We start from the raw sequence: 20,856 nt of genomic DNA, 5'->3' as shown, positions 1-20,856 counted from the left end.
AAAAAAAAAGAGAGAGAAAACATTTTCCTGCTCTGTCGTCATAGTTGTGAATTACCTAAAGCTGGTATTGCTGAACAGAGCAGCATTATATTACCATGCCTGCTAGTATAAAACACGCTTTTTGATCCAGGAGCCGTGGTATAACTGACGCTATTCTCGAAGACCAAATAAATGCGCTACGCAGTGCGCAGGTTTGGGCTGTATTTTCCTTGGCAGCTAGCAGCCTGATCGTTGTTTCATGTTTGCGCTGTTCTACTGTAAGTAAGTTTCGTTCATTAAAAGTGGTCGCTTCATATTGAGATGTGCTCTTCCGCAGAGTTGTCAGCGTTAATATTACAAATCATTGCTCGTCTGAGTTTCTTTTTTTTTCCTCTCTGACGCGTGTATGCTCGCAGCATCGAGTACTGGTTCCGGTGCATGGACATTGACGGTGACGGGTACTTGTCGATGTACGAGCTGGAGTACTTCTACGAGGAGCAGCTCACACGCATGGAAGCGCTGGGCATCGAAACTCTGCCATTCAGTGACTGTCTCTGTCAGGTGAGGCTTTGCTTGATGCGCGCGCCTCGAGGTTCTTACGATGCACAGTGCTGCTCGTGGGCTTCTCTTTCATGCCTCACACTGCTGCGAAAATTGTTTGCCAGAACACGGGGTCCTTGCACCAGATACGTAGATTGGGCCAGGCAGATGTGGTCGAGTGTCATTTTGAGCTCTGTATGTCGGGGCAAAAAAAGTTTTTTCCCGAGACAGGGGGGTAGCGGGTGGCACACCGAGCTCGGGCACGGCGTGCCATCCCTTGGCTACACCACTGTCATGCACTATGTCTCTCCTTTTCCCAACGACAGCTCATTCACAGAGCCGTCAGCAATATGGCCGCAAAATAAAGCAGGAACGAATCTACTTTGACTTAAGCAGCGTCAGAAATGGTGTTCTGGTGCAAGTCTACATTTCCATCGCTCTTCAACTCTGCAGCACAGTGGAGTTGAACAGCGATAGGCTGTCATGAGCCCAGTTATCAGTGCGCTTTGTTTTTTTTTTAGATTGATCACACCTATGACCGTTGACTAACATTTTTGAGTTAATTAATGATGAAGGCGTGTTCACCCAATCAGAGACATGTGAAAGCCCTTGAGGTCCATGAGTAGTCGCTAGACACTGAGCAATTTTACACTCTCCTAAATAGGATTAGGCGTCTGCCCCTCTCAGGGGAGCTAAGGATGAGCATAGCTTTATTGACGGGAGATTAGCACACGGAAAAAATACGAAGTGACAAATAATTGTACATTTGTCATCGCCATGAAAAAAGCACCCCCTGAAAGTAGCAATATTTTTAAAAACATGTCAGAATTTTTTTTTATGTATGAGGCTACCTTTTATTTTTTTTTGAGTGCCTAATAACCTTTCGGCAGTAATTTTATGTACCGGCAATGATGGTGATGAACAGCGTAAGCACGCCATATATATTTTACGTAAATGTGGAGAAATGTCTTTTTCTGAATACTTTTATGGACATTTCTTATTGTTAGCCCTTTCGTTAATACCTACCCTTTCTGCACCCAGATGCTGGACATGGTTCAGCCTAAGCAAAAGGGCAAGGTGTCGCTGGCCGACCTGAAGAGGTGCAAGATGACGCCCATTTTCTTCGACACGTTCTTCAACCTTGAGAAGTACCTGGACCACGAGCAGCGAGACCCCTTCGCCTCGAGGGTAAGCGCCGTCCTTCTTCCAAAGAAAATTTTTTTAAAGCTTGCAGACACTTGGGCACACCTACGTCATATTACTTCAATGGACCGTGCACTCACGTGCATACTTTACAGGAGACGGCTTGTAACTGTCAGCATTCCGCTTCGGAAGCATACTGGATTCATTTATTGATAGATATGTGGGGTTTAACGTCCCAAAACCATCATATGATTATGAGAGATGCCGTAGTGGAGGGCTCCGGAAATTTCGACCACCTGGGGTTCTTTAACGTACACCCAAATCTGAGCACATGGGCCTACAAAATTTCCGCCTCCATCAGAAATGCAGCCGCCGCAGCCGGGATTCGAACCCGCGACGTGTGGGTTCGGAAGCATACTTGCATGTGTATCATGACTGTTCAGTGAACAGTGAAATTCTCATGTCGAGTAAAATATCGGAAAATGCGGCCTTTTCCAAGAAGAAAGAATGAGAAAACGCGGCCGAAATTCTGACGCCTGTCATTTTCTGCAATAAACACAATGTGCCTTTTTTTTAGCTGATTCAATTTATTAACTTGATAGACGACACGCAGGATAATATGGAAGGTCAGGCCTTTTGCAGGTTCATAGCTGCTTGATCAAGTGATTAAGGTGACAGGCACATTCGTGACTCGCGTTCGACCAAAATTAAATACGCGGAAAGAACTCATACTGAAATTTCTAGTCTGGTTCATCTTTCGAAATAGGTATGTCTTGTTTTCATCGCAAGCTTGAAAATTCGCACACCCATTGATAATTCTAACGTGTCCGCCGGAGCTGGCTTCTCCTCAGTAAGTAACTGTGCTAGAAGAAGCCCACTTCACAATTACATTGCTTTTTTTTGCAGATTTTTAAATATTCATTTCATGTTCGAAGTAATAACTGAAATAAGCAATTGTCGCAATTAAATTTACCGAGACGTAAGTGTACCGCCAGCTTATGTTTAATACATGTACTGCTTGGCTCTCGAGGTATATGCATAGCCAAGAGTTTTCCTGTACAGATAGCTTGTCCGCATCACGAATCGTCGTAAGAAAAAGCCTGCTTCACAAATTTCATTTATGTCTAGGTGTAGAAAGGCGTATGTAAATTTCTCTTTCTGCGCTTATTGCTGAAAGCACTTCCAAGTAACGTACTTACATACTTCTGCAGTGCCTAAGTACACCGTCGTTTCGCAGCGTCAGCTGCTACAAACACTCATAGCTGAAATGTCGTGGCTAATCCAGTTTCGACACTTACAGCCTTTTGATCTTTCGTGTGGCACGTATAGACGTGCCTGTGCACACGCGACAGCATCAGTTGTCAGAAAGCTCATCGAAGCTTGTTCAACAAGGGCGTGTAAGTGCTCTTCAAATGAATTCCATAGAAAATCTAGAATAAATATAGAGGTGAAACTGTGTGATAGGTGGGCACTACTGAGAATCATATAAACTGTAGCTGACTAGACTAGTTGATTGTGCATACTTTAAGTCAACAACGTGGAAAAAAACACGGTCACGGACAGGAAATGCTTGTCCCGTCTTTTTCTGCCCGTGGTTGTTATTATTTTTTTTCAGGGTGTTAACTTATCTATAGGCTGTGTAGCGAAATACTATAGGCTTGGCAATTAAGTTCGAAATTGTGATGAAATGGCAGATCTTTCAGGCTCTACAGAAGCCGGCAAATGTCTGTCTCAAGTTTTCGGTTGATGCTCACACTACGATCTTTTAAAACAGCATTAACCAGGTTATAACTTGTACGCTATGGAGTGAAAAAGTTCAACTCGCGACGTAAACGTTGAATGCATTATTATGAAGACGGCATCTGCCTAACTAAACACACACTCCCAGAAGGAGTTACTAAGTTGATCAGTCTGTTAGGCGTCGTAATTTTGTGCGTTATTCAAAGATGAAACCTCTAGAATTTGTGCTTCTCGAGGGGTCAAAGACAGATCAAAATTTTGATCTGTTTGTCTGTCTGTACATTTGTCTGCCTGTCTGTCTGTACATTTGTGTGTCTGTCTGTCTGTACATTTGTCTGTCTGCACGCTCTTAACGATATCTTAAATGGCACCAAACGATACCTCAAACGGCTGACCCCATCCGCAGCGTCCACCAATATTGCTGAAGTTTTAGCATTCATACTTCTGCGATTGTCAATCAAAAAGCAATTATTGCGCATATCTGGGGTACCATAACAACACGCCAATATTCTGTATCTGTGTCTTCTTACTAGAAAAGACATACATGAGTAATTCTAAAGGCCATAGTGCTTATCATGCTGCGTTGACGATGCAACGCTTACACGAAAAGGCAAGTGTTTCCAACGCTTTGCTAAACGACATGGTGGTGGCACCTACCAGTCGCTTTGCGTTCTACACCTTATTGCCTCCGAGACGGGTGCACACGCCGCGCGCTTTGTTTTCCAAGATAACTGCCAGATGGCACTCATGTCTCACGTGTGACGTGACTTGGTGCGCTCATTTGCTTCCGCTGCACGCTCGAGGCACTCTAGCGCAGCGCCTCCAGAATACAATTCACTGATTTTTTGGCGCAGAGCATCAAATAAACGTTTTGTTCACTCTCTCCAGACGGAAGACTATTGTCTTTCGACGACATTTGCAGTGTAACATGCAGATATGGGGCCACCTTTTTCCCTACGTTCGCGTCATCCGTGACCGTGCACTAGTGTTTATACGTTCCACAAAAATATGCGCCAAAAGCGTTGTTACATTTTCAGGACCACGACGGAGACGGAATGGAGATCTCTGACTGGGACCGGTACGCTGCCGATGAGTACGAGCTTCTGGTGGCCGAAGAAGGGAACTTCGAAAACCACGAGCTGTAAGTACATACCACTACAAAACACTCCATAGAACTATTTCACCTCGCACGCAACACACCAAACTTAATTTTGTATCAAACACAGGGCACAATTATGTGCCGGGGCGACGTAGCGTGAAAGTAATGGTGGTGACGCTAATGCAGCAGAAAGGCTTTGCCTCCCGTGCATAGCACACAGTTTTGTGGCTTGAACTTCTCGTGAATTCGTAATAGGGGCGCGTCAGCAAGTGTGGAACAACGCCGCAGCTCGGAGAAATCCGAACAGTACAGTCGTATCAACAGAGGCACTCAAGGAGACTACTTTAGAGATCTCTATTAGGTTCAAGAACGTCGTAGCAGTCATCTTTTCTGACACCGAGCCCCGCACGTTGTGTCAGACGTAGCTCGTGCTTCCAATCAAATGCTTTCAGTACGATCTAAAAAAGCGTGTTGCATGTACGACGATTTCACACGAAAATATAGATGTGGTGCCTCGTATTACAATCGCATGAACGTCAAACAGATCGCACATGTCCCTATAATGCTACATATAGGTACATTTGTACTCATTCGCTTTTCGTACTTTTCACTCGGTGTGAGCCGAAAAGCCTAAGACAAAACTCAGTTTCGCCATATTTCTCATGTTTAAACTGCTCTTAATTATTGTATTAAGCAACCGCATTTGAAAAGCCCTGTCATGGCGAGTATCAAATTCGTTAGCCCTCTGATAGTATTCTTGCGAATAACTATGCTCGCGCTCACCAGAGGTCGCAAGTAACAGTTCTTTCCCTATACGTTTTTAGCCTGTACTGACAAGCATTTTTAAGTGAATTCAACTACCTTATTTACCGCATACATCCAGCCCAAGTTAGAACTTGCCACAGGATAATGTTAAAAGGGTAGAAATGAGGCCTAGTAGATTACATATGATCTTAGGTAATCGCACTGAAAGTTACTTGAACGGACCGGACAACACATGCTCTGTGTCGCGTTCTGTTTTAGTTCGTCCAAGTAAGATAGCATATGCTTACCCAAGACTATAGTCTAGCGTTGGTTACTTGATTAATCGGCTAGTTCTGGCTTATGATGGTTAATGCTGGCCATCAGGTTTTAAACAGCATGGTTTTCACTCAGTTGCCATCCACCGATTGAGTTGTCTACGAAATATATTTATCATGTCGCTCGAGTTTGTGCGCTAACTTCGTTGTTCTTTCTCCCGTCTCTGGCGTAGCTTGTACAGTGACTACGACCCGGACGACGACGACCTGTCCCCGAACCTGGAGAAGCTTGCGGCACCGTTGCGCTGCCGGACGGGACGCACGGGACGTCTGGACGACGACGAGTACGACTACGCGGAGTCGGATACTGACTACCACTACTGAGGCTATGCATGTACTCCAACCGACAGAGTGACTTATGAGTATAAACAGCGTCGACTGGTGCCGTTCACGCGGACTGCATTGTCTATGAGTGAACTACCGTGTGACTCATGCGTGTGCTGTCCAACGGACCAGACAGTTTGGACGCGGACTCTTACACGTGCCTCACACCGTGTGATTCAAACGCTTCAACGGCGGGGCTGTTTGTACTTCGCCGGCGTTATGCAGAAAAAGTATGCACAAAGTCGCTATATGTGATTGTCTCGCCGCCACACAGGTCGCGGCTGCGGTATGTGCACACCACTTTCCGGACGACCAGAAAGGCCAAGAAACGCAAATCATTGACCACAAGTCACGCGGAAGCACGTCTGTGCTTTCGTGCGAACCCTGTGAGATCTTAATCGTGACCAGGAATTCGCGAAACACCTCGAAAGAAATGTCGAAGCTTAGTAAGAAGTCCAGCGTCCTCTGTTCGCACTCGTCCTCTATGCATGCTCTCCGCTGGAGGTCCTTTTTCTTACATCCGTCCAAGTTAACAGTTTTGTGGAACGCCGAAGTGAAGCCACAGGAAGGGTTGAAAACCTTGTGCTTGCCCACTGCTAGATCGCCCTGTTTGGGAACTTCAAAGCGAGCGAAGAACAATATACGCTGCCAAAGATTACCATCCCATCCAGAAAGTAGCTGAGGGCCTTTGCCCGCAACGTATGCCCAGAGTGCCGAGGACACATTACACACCCCTTTTTGTGATGACACGTGCCTTGACTTGTTTTTTTCTTCATCGATTAAGGCCTGGCGCCCATTTCTCCATAAAGCACAGTGCTTGTTGCTACGGGATGCGCCTTCTTTTCTACGTGAATGCCTTCTTTTTCTTTTCCTTTTTTTTTGCTAGTGTGCGGATGGACGCAGATTGAGCACACCGAACCGATGATCTTGTTGTCAGATCCGTCATCCTGACTGACTGTGGCCACGGTGCATCGATCTACCAGTGTCACACAGAGATTGCTTATAACCGTGGGAAAAGCTGCAACGTCCATTAGCTCCTTGGTGCTTCAAAACATGACGTCAAGTCCACAGCTTGCGGCTGGTGTGCTTGTGGTGCATTGAGATTTCAGTGCTAAGCGTGATGATTGTGTGTACACCGATAGAGGGTCACGTGATGTTCTGCGTCCTGGTAGATGCTTTGAACCTCTGACGTGAGCGAAATGACAAGCCGGAACGCAGCGCACCATCTAACCAAGGCTTATGGTTTCATACGAACGATCCTTGCGTAATATTTTTGTCATTACAAAGACAGATGGACTACTACTGTGAATCTGCGAGTCACGAGGGCGTCGTCGCTACAGAGCCCCGCTATCTGATTAGCATGCCCCTCTATCTGATTAGTGGCTCCAAACCGCCGATTACGTATTGGGGTCGCTGTAGATAACGCTTGTCTTTTATTGTTGTGTCACACTGGTGAGTGCTTTTGTGACGCGTCGTCGCGCAGTTCTTAGTTTTCGTTGTTTGTTTGAGATTTATTGCAGAAAATGTCTTGTTCTGAAGTTTGCCGAGAAGCCGTTCAGTCTCCTTATCTCAGTTCCATCTCTTTTTCTCTCTTGTCATCGGCGAAGTCGCACTATTTTGGGGTGTGAAAAGCGTGAGCATGTGTGGGATACATTTCTTATATTCCCCTTGTTTCAGGGGACACTCAACGGAGTGAACAAAGTGGTTACTCTGGTAATATATTTCAACTATATTTATTGTTATTGTTATGGCAAATCTATGAAAGGTTGTGCAAATATATTAAATATGCGTGGAGTTGGAAAGATGTTCCGAGGGTTTTCAAGAATGAACAGGGAAATAGGGTGAAAATGAATAGTCGGACGTGTATTGAAAGGAAAAGATGTGCCAGCTTTCTATACATTTCATGCAGGGCAAGGCGTCAAGGATATTGACAGGAACGTCCGCCTTTCTTTTTTTCTTTAAAATGCCTACATAAAAGTGCCAAAAATACCCAAGTCTTGAGACCTCGACATTTAGCGAGTATACATGGGGTTTGGAGGGGGACGGTGTGTCGCTTTTGTAATTTCTGAGTTTATTATAGATATCTATTGACAAGGTATAGGATTTTACATAAGTTATCGGGATATGTGGCAATAGACGACATGTCTTAGTGCGTGCATGTACCACCCTCTCTTATCCACGGCGGCAACTTTTCTTCACAGCAGTGTGGAAGCTACAGAACAGAAGGGTATGCCGACTACCAGGCCAAGAAGTAGTTCTTAAGTTTACCGACTGTTTTCTCATTGGTATCGCTGAAATGAATGCCGATTTATTTATTACGAGACTCAAACAGTTGCCGGAAGTCGTATAGGTAAAATACCGTAATTGTTCAGTTTGTAGCAGTGCCTTCTTTTTTTATGTTTCTTACACAGCTGAAAAGCATTACCTTCTCCCAAGGTGAACGTGGCGTGCACGACGTAATAGTTCTGTGTGCGGCGGCAAACGAGTGTCCCCGAAAAACATACTCGAATTGCCAAACTAAAATGTACACTGGTCAATCGAAATGTATCTCCCATCTAGATTTCTCGTGTACAATTCTTTTTCCTAAACCTGTTAACGATGCGAGCGAGCAACACCGAAATCGGGCGCGTATAGTACTTGCTTATCAACACGAATGCACGGAAGCCCCGCCTCCGCCACTGCAATGCCAAGATAAGTGGTCGCCGAGTATATATAGACAATTTTCCACTGCGGCGCAAGATCACTACCATGTTTTATGACGTGACCGTAACCAGCCGTCTCCTGCAGTTGCCCCAGCCGACGCATTGGACTAGCAAAGCGGCCGTGGCCGTTCAGTGCCAGTAGCAGGGGTTAGAAGCCAACGTGGCAGCACCTATGTAGACGCGACCGCCCGCTTCGATATGAACTCGCACTTGTTGCTCGCCCACTGTCTTCACAGCAATTATTAAATGATGAAATCAGCTATCGCTTTGAGTCATCTCACGCTGGGGGACAAAGCATCAGGTATGGTCCGTCTTTACTGCTGGGTTTAGTGGTGCTTATTTAGCCATGGCTGCTAAGCCTCATCTGCGACTATTAGAGAATGAATCTTGAAAACACGGCAAAATACCGACGAATACATATTGCTCTCGAAGCTGCAGGACGCAAAGGGAAAGCAAATAAATGCGTTCGTTGCGAATCTATGGGCCGCACAGCGCAGAACGACGACGTTGAAAGTTTTAAGCGGTACGAAACTGCATCTACAGGTGCCGCCATGTCGACATCTACAGGTGCCGCCATGTTTTTGGCGCTGCCGGCTGCTCGCTTTTAAGGCCGAACCCCCATAACCGCGAAAATGCTCGCGACAGCGACACGACGTAGATTGCCTTCGCGCGAACAGTCGCTTGCGCATGCAAACCTCATTCACGCGATGGCTTCGGCGCGCGAATTTCACTGTATATCTGGCGTGAGGCCGTCTACTTGTACCAATAATTCCGCGTAGTCGGCAATATTCAATGTAGAAATAAAATGTGTTGTTGTATAATTGAACGGAAGGGGTTTATTTTGCCTTGCAGCACTTCTTTTATATGAACGTGCATAAACAATCCGTTATTTCTTCGTTGCGCACACGTGACTCGGGCGAAAAGAGCATGAGAGGTGGTGGTGTCCCGGCACATGGAGAGAACCGGCAGTACGTCAGTCATGTACATCCTGTTCCGGTGCTTTTAGCACAGCACTTCCGGGCGATGGGCGACGGTTTCCAAATCTGGAGAACCGAGCGATCGCGCGAAAACTACCACGCGACACGTCGCGCGAACGCCCTGTTTCGTCGCTCATAGCATCGCTCGTCGCTGTCGCGTGCATTTTCGAGTTTATGGGGTTTGGCCTTCACTCACTAGCGCAGACGCCTTGGTAAGGAGACACCCCACTATGTGGTGATGCCATCTAGTTTGGATTGAACAAACTGGCTGCAGAAAATCGTCTATAGTTTTCTGGGTGATTAAACCCAAGGCCAATATGAAGGTTTAGCGACAATTCCGTGGATGAGCCTTTAGGCGCAGTTGCACGCACGTTTAATATTTTGTCAGCCACTTACGATGTAAGCAAACACCGATGTAGTGTGTGCGTTGTGGACAATGCGCATAGGCGGTGTGTGCATACTCTACGCCAAAGAATGTCATCTACTTATACTTCCTTGCATCGTTCCAGTTTTAGCATGCAGTGCACTTTCGCACGTTGTAATGCCTCGAAAGTGTATATAAGTTTGAGTGTGCCGCATTCATGCAGTTCTGCACGTGATTTTTATATCTTGCGAGTCTCGACTTGGCCCTCTAGGGTGAACCTCGTAGCTTTGTCGAATTTAGGCCTAGCGACACTCTGTAACTGCTGTTGCGTGAACGTCTGACCTACCAAGCTTTGAACCTTTTTTTAAGTTTTTTTCGGCATTGTTTTACAGGCATGAAAGCGCATTTTTGGTCACAGAAGCCGTACAGGAATACAAGAGAAAGTTTTGCGGAACGCGTTACCAGGACTGGGAAAAAGTGTTAGTGCCAAGGGCTTTTTTTTTTCGATGTTTGACTCTCGCACGACTACCGTGTGAACGTATCTAATGGACCGAAATAAAGCCATCGAAGACAATACAAGCCAACGCAGACATCATTTTTATCACACCTAAGACTTATTCACCTTGATTTTGGGTAGAGAGCTGGCAACCTTGTCTTTGGCGCTATGGAAGAAGGTATGTTCAACAAGTGGCAGGCAGTCATAGATGGCGCCAGTGTTGCTTGCATTTGGGAGCTGTCTAGATGCTCCTATTGTCTCTGTTCGCATCGTACGCTCATTGTCATGCAGCATACGCTGTTGATATATTGGTGCAGTGTGTTGCGGCGTATCGCACTCGCCTGCAAACTCTTGTCAGAACGCTAGGCCAGACCGGCCTCGCAGCCGAAAGGCGGCATTGCAGTCGCTGAGACTGAGACTATATAGGACAGACATCTGAACTTCTACAGACTTGTGTGAGAAGAAAATGAATGCCCAGTCCGGCCACGTGGGCGAGGTGACCTGAGAGACTGTTGCGCTGTGTAATCTTCGCTTCTTGTCATCTAGAGTAGAGGAAAGTCTGCAGCGTACATGTCGCCGTGTCCTTGCGTAACCCTAAAGCCGGCGCGTCATAAATTCGGAGTCAGCACGTTAAGTTGCCCGTTACTTCCTTTCTAGTCGCTTATTGACCAAAGCTTACGCTATGGAAAATGACTTATCGGTGTTTATGCAGACTTGCCATGTAATGAAAAAAAAAAAGACCACAGCTTTTGTAGCCTGATACTTATGTGCTTCAACATAAAAATGAACGGCTTCTTGACCTCATCAAGATAGCTTGTGTCAGTCCGGCCTCCAATGTTCTGTTTGACAGTGTAAAATTGTAACAATCACCCGCTTAAGTGGTGTTTCATAACCCAGGTATAACGTAAATCAAGAAAACCAAACTGAGCAGGTGGCCTTCACATCACAATTTTATGTCGATTTTATGAAAAGCTAGGCAAACGTTTTCAACGAGATTTGTATAGTGCAACCGTCAGGACGTTCAGCCGTCTATCGATGGACCTGTTTCTTTTTAAGCACATGAGTAATAAGTTCCGAAAACACACTTCTGTACCTAGTATACAACACGCGTCGTTTTCACTCGCATCTAGCCGTCACCGGAACTCATTTGTTACATCCCGTTCGCTTGAAATGAATGGGTCTTTACCGGCAAAATCGTGCGCGTGCTAAGACAGCGTGGAAATAGCTGCGCTTTTTCGCCAGTAGAATTCGTGAGCTCTCATCCAGTGCACAATGCACGTATCGCCACCGCTTTTGTTTCTGTTTAGTACGTGGCCGTTTTAAATATCTCTGTTTACGATATTTATACACCGCCTTGGTTTCACAAAATGTTTGTTTTTCCTCTGTAATTATCTTTGCCCACCATTTCACTAATTGGTGAGTGGGCAAATGGCCTTGATGTGATCAATGGTGAAAATAATAAGTGCTGCGAATTTAGGAATTCCAAATTTCTCAGGCTGCTCTACATTATGCAAAGCTTGGGAAAGCGAGCTTCAGTGTTATTAAAACACAGCTTTGTTGATTTCATTTCTTCCTCTCCCTCTCGCTCAAATGCGCGCAGTGTAGACTCCTTGCTTTAAAAACGAATTTTCGAGCAAGTCTTACTAATTATTGCCCAACATTGTTTTTTTCTCTATATTGCACCTCATTTATTATTGATATATAGAAGGAAAAATCGGAAGAGGGAGGATATGTTTCAATGATTGTAATGCCACCGACTCCACCTATAATAATTTGCACTTGTAAAGCCGTGCTATTATCTTTGCACGTTCAAAAGTGTGCACGCGCTACGGAGACGAGCTCGTCATACAAGACGCGCTCTTGCTTCATTTTCGGTATTTCGAAATGTACGCGGTAAGCATCACTATTTATTTGACAACTATAGTTACACTTTATATACGAAACCCATGAACCATTAGTGCTATACGTAGTACCACTCTCCACCCGCTTTCACGATGATTTTGAAAACCGTCACAGTGACGGCGACGGCAAAAATGTGTCTGGACTGTCCACCCAATCGCTACCGAAATAGGTGAAATTACAAGTCCTAATTGTAAACTCAAGTTGCAAATATATGATGCAAAACGCGCAGTTATGCTTCTGATTTATTGGAAGTAGTTGTTGAGTAATCACTAAACGCTGTAATTAAGAGAAAAAAATATCCTGCTACACTTTGTCCGCAGCAATAGGTTATTATCGTGAGCATTGATGCGCTCAAGATAAGATAAACGGTGTTTTGCGCATGGTTTGTGCACTTGTTACATAGGCCGAGCGCTGGGCCTTGTTACACGAAATCTGTACACGCTTACTTAGTTCATCTAGAGTCGTTCACCTGTTGTTATGTTTCCTCGGCGTTTTTAGATTTGTTCTTGTAAATAAAACAAGAATATGTATGTCTTCGTAATGAATGACATTTTTTTTATCGCGCGCTCTATTGCTTGTTTTATTTGCTACAGCTTCTTCCCTACAAATGCATCGGACGTGAGCGTAGTTGTATTTGTCTGTGCATGTCCCTGCTGTGAATGTGCTTCCACATAATGAGTTGACTTTCATATATGTGCGCACCACACGCGGCTTTCGAATAGTGCCCGCAGCCCACCTTATCCAATCACCTCACTGGTATATACACAAGAAGCCTACCGAATCGTTTTGTATGCGACTATGTATATCTTGTACCTCCGTCCCCTTCTTTCTTTTCAGGCTTTTTTTTTTCGGTTTGTCTTCTATACCTGTTGTTCTGTTAGTGACGCATGAAGAGAGTTTCCGAAGTGAAATAAAAAAGAGAAAGACCTCATTAATTTTTGCAAGCTCTACTTCGTGTTTAATTTATTTGTGTGTGTGTAAGATCCACAATCTCTTGCAAGTAGTTCAAGGTGAAATCAATACATGTCAAATCATGTCAAATGCTGGAGGTTGTGGCACACAGTCAACTGTAAAAAAAAAGAAAAATTGCCAGGCCCCTGGCTTGGGCTTCTTCTCCGACCTTGCCACGTCGAGTGCTAAAAAAAATCAAAGAACGCATGCAGACACGCAAGCTACGAATCTGCATCGTCCACTTTTTATTTGATGTGGTCAAGTGAGTGAGTGAGTCAGTCAGTGAGACTGCTTCACTCACAGGACCACAACAGATGCGAGTAATTTCTACGTCACCTGGCTTTACGCCGATTAGATCTCAACAGCGTGTGTATCATCTGTGCGTTCTGCTGCCACGTTCAACCTGTTTCTAGCTATGTTTGCTCTGCAAAAAACGTACACCATCTCCCACTAAAGGGAACCACGGGTATCATGCGAAGCAGCACATGGGCCACCTCATAGTTCCGTTCATCACGGGCACCTTGCCCGATGTTAAAGCGTCCTTGCAAGTGGAGCCCACCATGAATTCACTGTAGTTTTTGATGGTGTTACTCGGCCCCAACTCTTGTTGAGCACGCCCCGCGGTCTCATCGCCACGCCACGTGGGTTCATCACGCGTCTGCAGAAACTCGTTTACCGACGCTATCACGTGATATCTGAGATTGTAAGGGGGAGGGGCGACAGCGCTTCACCCAGCCCCTTACACAGGCCCGAACGCGCTAGTGCGAGAGCGTGTTGTGGCAGTACTTGGACCAGCTGTTGCACATGCGCAGTGAGGGCGGTCACGCCGCACACCGGATGGAACTCCGCCATAAGCTGCTTCGCATTCTAAAACGCGAACCCAGAAAAAGTATGCTCGCGCGCATATGTCGTAGAATGCTGCAATAAGATCATTACTAAAGAAGAGCCAGAGTAAGTCAGCCCTGCCGCAATGCGAAAATATTATGTGGCGAAACACAGCAAACGTCACAAGGGTTTTTTTTACGCGACATAATGTGCCTCGAAAAAAAAAAACACCGTTTTTTTTCTTCTATGAGTTTCACGGATCCCATTGGACTCCACCGGCTATTTCCGCTGGTTAAAAAAGTTACTTGTTTTATTTCCTGTAATTGCTGTCGCAAGTATTGTTCCTGCGCATGTGAAGGTGTTTTGTTCCGTGCACAGTAATGGGAACGGCGCAGGTAGCGCATGGGTGCCTTCTTTCTATAGCTTCTGAATATTGTTCGACACATTTCATGAAACACCCTTTATACCTTAGGGGAAACATACACGTTGTTCGCTTTCTTTGAAACTGTTCGACCATATGTATGAACAACTGCACGGCATTCCAGCTTAACGGACAACTGAGTAGCCTCCGTGCACGCATATATATATATATATATATATATATATATATATATATATATATATATATATATATATATATATATATATATATATATATATATATATATATATACGGGAAAGAAGTGTATACCTAAGGGCTCGTTTTTCCGTGTTTTGACACCTATATTGATGAGATCGGACAGACAATAATGCCAAGAATGTATAGGAGTGGTTATTAAAACCAATGCAAAGTAAATAAGAAGAAAGAAAAGTGGGTGAAAAGATAACTTGCCGTGAGCAGGAACCGAACGTGCGACCTTCGAATAACGTGTTCGATGCTCTACCACTGAGCTACCACGGCGGCCATTCTCCCAGCCACTTTATTGGTTTTTATATGTGAATTTAAACGTAGGAGTGTCAGTCAGCGCCACCAGTAGCCATGGCCGCGAGTGTGGCACACTCTTTTGAGCCTGTTTGGCGTCATGTAGCTATCACAGGTCCTGTTAATTTGGGAGGCGATCGCCGGGCTAATTCCAAGGGCCGAAGTATCAGCCCCCCGAACCGCACCATGAAAGCGTGGACAATTTAGAAGTGGTCCTTTTTGGCGCGCCAGCGGAAGCCGGCTGTGGCCAAAAGAACAAGTCAGAGACGAGAGTTGATAAACAAAACAAAACTATATTCTCAATAATGGCAGATCAAAAACAATACACAAGTATGCAGACTCCACAATGGTTGAGTACAATATGTCACCAATCAAACAACGCACTACACAGTACAATCAGCCACACTCGAAACAATGGACACAGACAACAATACGCACTACAATGCAGTCGCATGCATTGAACAACCAAGACACTTAAAGACTAAAGAGATAGAAAACCTATTCAGTCCGAAGTTCTTGGAACAAAAGTCTGGATGATACTCTTCCGAGAATCACTCACTCAAAGTTCAGCATTGTTGTCGTTACGCTGCCCCCGAAGTTTCTCTTCCAGGAAACCTCGCGTCTTCACTTGGCCACTCTCCAAGCTTCAAACTTCTTCGCCGGAAACACGTCGGCTTCACACACGCAGCTGTTGCCACGCGTCTTCGCTCGATAGTGGTAGACACACACTCTTGCCTGTAGCTCGAGCCTTCACCCCTCAGGTGGAAATCCTCTTCTTCTCCTCCTTTGTCACGGAAGACAAAAGGCTTCGCCCACAAGGCGGTACACCCCACGCACTCTAGCACATATTTTCTTCTTCTCCTGCTTTGTCACTAAGGACAAAACCTTCACCGACAGACGCGGCGGGGTACCCTACGCACTCTGGCGTTAACTTCCTTCTTCTGCTGATCTCCCATCTCGGCTGCTCGATTAAATACCTTCCGCTCGAGATTCCAGAAAGTTCTCATCATTTCGTCGGCGTGATACGCAGCGAAGGCTAGGGGAAAGGGCGAGACGACAAGGGGGCCGTCCGCGACGGATGACTCAACCCGGCATCACCACGCCCCTTTCTATCGAGAAATTTCCAGGGCTTGCTCGGCCGCCGATGCGAGGAGGTTTCGTCGGCGAACCTACGCTTCCAACGGGAGAAGGACGCGCGCTTGGGGAGTCTTTGGATGCTTGTTTTCTTTTTTTTATCATTGACATCTCGGCGCTTCGTCGCGAGAATTTGGCGGCGCGCCCTTTTTTGAGCGCTCGTTTTGTGACAGTAGCACGTGAACTTATAGCGGGCAGCTGACCAATAGTTTTTCGTATACAACCTAAAGGCACCAAGTGTGCCAGTACGAGACCCTTATTAATAAAATAAGGAAAATAGTAAATGCTTAAGTGCTCGTTTTTTGTATTTTACACAATATTGTTACGTGAGTAACGAGAGGTACTGGGATCGTTACCCAGCACCTCCACCAAATATGTTACGTGAGTAACGAGACAACGTATTGCGAATATATTCGAAAAATATATTTGCAAGAGCGGTTGCAGCACTGGCCAGTCTGGCTCCGAGCTCGAGCAGCCAGCGAGCCTCATCTTCCTCGTCGGGCGCACACGCGCATTCGCACTATGGTTTGTGGCAGCCTACAGGTAGCAATATTATCATGATCTAACAGACAATAGACAGAAATAGGATGAAATAAAGGCAGGGAGGTTAACCATGGCTGAGCCTGGTAGGCTACCTTGCACTGGGGAGAGGGTAATGGGAATAAAAGTTAGAGAGAGAGAGAGAAAGGGAGACAACTGTCACTTATGCCGTCGACAAAACGGCAGTTATGGCTTAACATCACAGATGGTGAGTCACATTCATGTCTTAATCAATTGAGCAAATTCGTTGCATTAACTTGTATACGCGGTTCTATGCACCCAAAATCTTGCCGATGGTGAAGCCATGATGGTGCCGCTTGCTTTCTCAAGCAGCAGACATCTGAAAGCTTGCGAGAAGAGGAGTGATGGTGTCAAGCAGTTGCAACACGCTTTGAGCTGTCGGTGTCTGTATCTTGCTCAGCAGCACGCGCGTAGCACTGACCGGGGTGCTAACCATGGCGATAAGTTGTTTTTCGTCTGTCAAGTTATGAAGTACCGATGAAGTGGCCCTCACTGTCGAAGTCTGGTACTTCTCATCAGGCGCATGTATATTTAGGAGTTCGGGCCAAGCGTCACCTGCATTCCAGGTATAAAGGCATCATTTTCCTTTAAAACGGCTACGTTTTGACTGGGTAGTAAGGATGAAGCGTCAGCTGCACTGCTAGCAGAAGCGCCTTTGTTCTTCGAACCGACAGCGCTAGGCCAGAGTTGGGGAGGTGGAGATGGTTTTGGACGTGCTTCGCGAGGTGACGAGGTTTTGGTGGCTTTGGTGCAGCACCGGTGACGCGATGGCCGTCGTGTAATGGATGCAGCTGCTTCTCGGTATGAAATGTCCTCTCTGGCCCTTTTATTGAGTATTGTTAGCTCCTTTCGAATAAAAGGGTAGTCCTTCGAAGAGACATCATGTGGACCATTGCAATTTCAGCACTTGAGAGTCGTGGCCTGGCACGTGTCCTTGTTGTGATGCCCAGTGCATCGGTAACAGATAGTAGAGTTCGTGCACACACCACATACGTGACTTAACTTCATGCACTTCCAGAACTGAAGTGGTTTCGGTATAAAAGGGTGAACTGCGTGTCGGAAGTGACCCACTTTTACATGTGACGGAAGTGATTCGCCCTTAAATGTAATTCTTACGCATCGTGGTGTCCCGATACGACATATACATGTAGTAATGGACTCTTCCGAAGCTGGCTTAATTAAAACAGGTAGGTTCGAGTTTGTAATGGCTTCGGCAACGTCATATATCACCCCAGTGCTCATTTCTTTGCCCAGCGGTATATGAGAGCGGACCTTCGTCCTATTTAGTTCCGTTACTTCACGCAATCTGTCAAGCGCAGCCACATGATTGACGTCAATCGCTATCATATTCTTGCGGCTATTCACTCTTACTTCCCGTACTTCATTCGGCACCAGTGCCTCTAGCTGTACAGACACGGCTTGCCGGTTAAGGCCTCTCATGTTGTCTCCCGCGAGAACTGGCATGAAAAGGATGGTTAATACCTCGGTATTCCGCGAAGATCGTATGGTGGGCTCACTCGAATTGGGTGACGTGCTCAGAAATCGTCTCTTTCGCTTGTGGTTTCTGACGAGCTCGAAGTTGTCGTCCCCTGATTCATCACTGCGGACGTTGTAAGGTTTGGTGTCATCACTGTCAGTGCCACTGTCGGAGCTGTAGCGCTTCCTGGAAGCAACACTCGCGGTCATTTCGGAGTCCGGTATAGTCTTCCGTAGGGCTCTACCTCCATCGCACACCTGCAGGAAACCGTGTTTGAGAGGCGGAGTGAAAACTATTCACAAAAAAACCATGGAACTAAAACATTCGGCATTTTGCCACACCGGCACTTCGTCGTCGTCCTAACAGACAATGATGCCAAAGAAAGTATAGGGGAAGATATTTGACCGAATAGTAATGTATAAATATGAGGGAAAAGAAGTGGGTGAAAAGATAAGTTGCCGTGGGCACGAATTGGCTGGTGGGTTAGCTGCCGTGGTAGTTCAGTGGTAGAGCATCGAGCGCTTTATTCGAAGGTCGCTGGTTCGGTTCCTGCCCACGGCAAGTTATCTACACAACTGTGGTAAATATATACGCAACTGTGGTAAATATTGACCACGATGTAGCAATTAAGTACTAGTAATCAAATCCCCATTAGCATCTGTCACAAATCCCGTGATAGGGAAAGTAATCACCGGTCTAGTTTCAAGGTTTGATGTATCGGCCCCCCTACACGCACCACGAAAGCGCGGACAATTTAGTGTTGGTCTCTTTGGTGCTCCTGCAAACGCCGGTTGAGCTCCAAAGGTTAAATCATAGCCGAGAGTTGATAACAAACCAGAATACATTTTCGGATAAGGCAATACAAACAACTGAGAAGCATTTACATTCGGCAGTTGTCAAATACTATACCGCTAACACTGTCACACGGTACGCTTATACATTCAAAGTCACGGCCTCAAACAACTCGCACCGGAATGCAATCTCATGCATCAACTATGCGAGAATACTTAAAGACTAGAATATTTATTGAACGTAGTCAGTCCAAGGTTTTTCAAACTACACTTGAATGCTTCTCTCCCACGTAACACTTACTCAAAACCCAGCACCGGTTGTCGACCCGCTGCGTCCGAGGTTTCTCTTCCAGGAAACGCTCTTCAAAACTTCCCCACACCTAAACAACTGAACGCGCTTCAATAACAAAGCTTCTTCGCCGGCATGACCATCGTCCACTGGCGCGCCACCACTGCAGGACTCGCCTTCATCCTCTGGCGGTATCACACACGGACTTTATGACCTCCTCGTCTCCCTCCACCGCCATCCGCGCTCTTCATCACCGCACAGCACTGCCGAAGCGGGGGAAAGAGCGATATCTTTTAGGGGCGAAGCTCCTTATAGCGGCACCCATTCGTCCCTCATAGTCGTAGTAGTAGTAGTGTGTAACCAGTCTTACATTTTGACCTCCAAGGTGGTGTCGGTGGGAGATTTCTTATGTGCATTGTTGAACAATAAAAAGTTCGCAGCGTTCGCGCTAACTAAAAGCCGAATTCTCGTGTCTCTCATTCCCCCTTAGCAGCCATTGGCATGTACATTGAGCACTATCCGACAAGCAAGGGTTGCTACGTTATACTCGCTGGGCGTAACCTCCTTGGTTTTAGAAAGGCTTAGTGAGCGTTGGGCCACAGTGCCATGAATACAGTGAACTAGTATATACCATGAACTCGAGGTGGTTAAAGGTGGTAAGTAGACACGAAGCGCAAGCCGTAAGAAAGTGTGCGTGTGCCTCCTCTTGTTCAGTCCTTGGAATGTCCGCTGGATGGCGGGGCTTCTATATGAGGAATATATGATGAAAAGATGCGAGATGATGGTACTTGGAGTGTTGAATAGGTGGACGAACGGACACACAGACAGATGCATAGAAGGACGCACGGATGGCTGCATGGACGGATGGACGCATGGACGGACGCAGGGGCGGATGCATGGACGAAAGTAGGGACGGACGAACAGATGGACGTGTGGACGCACGAACAGACGCACGCACGGACGGGCGGATGGACGCACGGGTGGCCATGCAGACGCACACATGGACGGACAGAAGCAAGAACGCATTGACGGACGAATGCTTCACCCCACTCACCGTCATTCACTCCGTGGATGTGCTGTCATTTTTTTTTTCGTACTTTCCGCGCCTCGCGACGCAATCCGGGAGTGAGTCACTCTTACGTTTCTGAAAATCACTCGGCGTTTGATCCCAGACAATTGTCGGTGGGCTGCGAAGCATGTTGTGGGGGCTGTAGCTGCGGCCTTTCAATGGGGACATGAGCGTGTGCGCAGCGTCTTTTGACGTTGCGCCGGCTTCTGTCGCGTCTGCTCGGCGCTGTTACAATCAGCGCCTGGGCCGATGGGGCAGCGGTGTTCTTTTTCCTCCAAAGAAGTTGCCGAAGGGCTGCATATATGCCAGCCTATGTCCGCCTTCTATTCTCCTTCCTAGCCGGGATGTGAGGCGCCATGCAGTCAGATGCCGCAAACTGTTCCACGAGACGACGGCAATGGCTTCCGTGGTCGCATCTTCCTGGGAGAGACAGCGGCGTTAGCCATGAGAGCTTGCCCCACTAATTGACTGATGAGTTAGGCGGATCCTGTT

The 20,856-nt window shown here is 46.4% G+C and overlaps 1 protein-coding gene across 3 annotated transcripts in view; it reads left to right on the top strand.

Annotated features, from left to right (window-relative positions):
• Positions 1 to 10,526, top strand: part of LOC119178738 (uncharacterized) — a 120,592-nt gene extending 110,066 nt beyond the window's left edge. For all 3 annotated transcript variants that reach the window (XM_075887469.1, XM_075887470.1, XM_075887471.1), the window contains 4 exons: positions 396 to 540; positions 1,561 to 1,707; positions 4,440 to 4,543; positions 5,754 to 10,526. In XM_075887469.1, coding sequence (XP_075743584.1) covers positions 396 to 540; positions 1,561 to 1,707; positions 4,440 to 4,543; positions 5,754 to 5,904 — 547 coding nt within the window. In that variant the 3' untranslated portion in view covers positions 5,905 to 10,526. The remainder of the gene's footprint in view (positions 1 to 395; positions 541 to 1,560; positions 1,708 to 4,439; positions 4,544 to 5,753) is intronic.
• Positions 10,527 to 20,856: the final 10,330 nt, after the last annotated feature.

The sequence above is a fragment of the Rhipicephalus microplus genome, chromosome 1 (assembly GCF_043290135.1).
Source record: "Rhipicephalus microplus isolate Deutch F79 chromosome 1, USDA_Rmic, whole genome shotgun sequence".
Taxonomy (NCBI): Eukaryota; Metazoa; Arthropoda; class Arachnida; order Ixodida; family Ixodidae; genus Rhipicephalus; species Rhipicephalus microplus.
The sequence above is the reverse complement of the archived record's forward strand: the minus strand, read 5'-3'. Positions and strand labels throughout refer to the sequence as shown.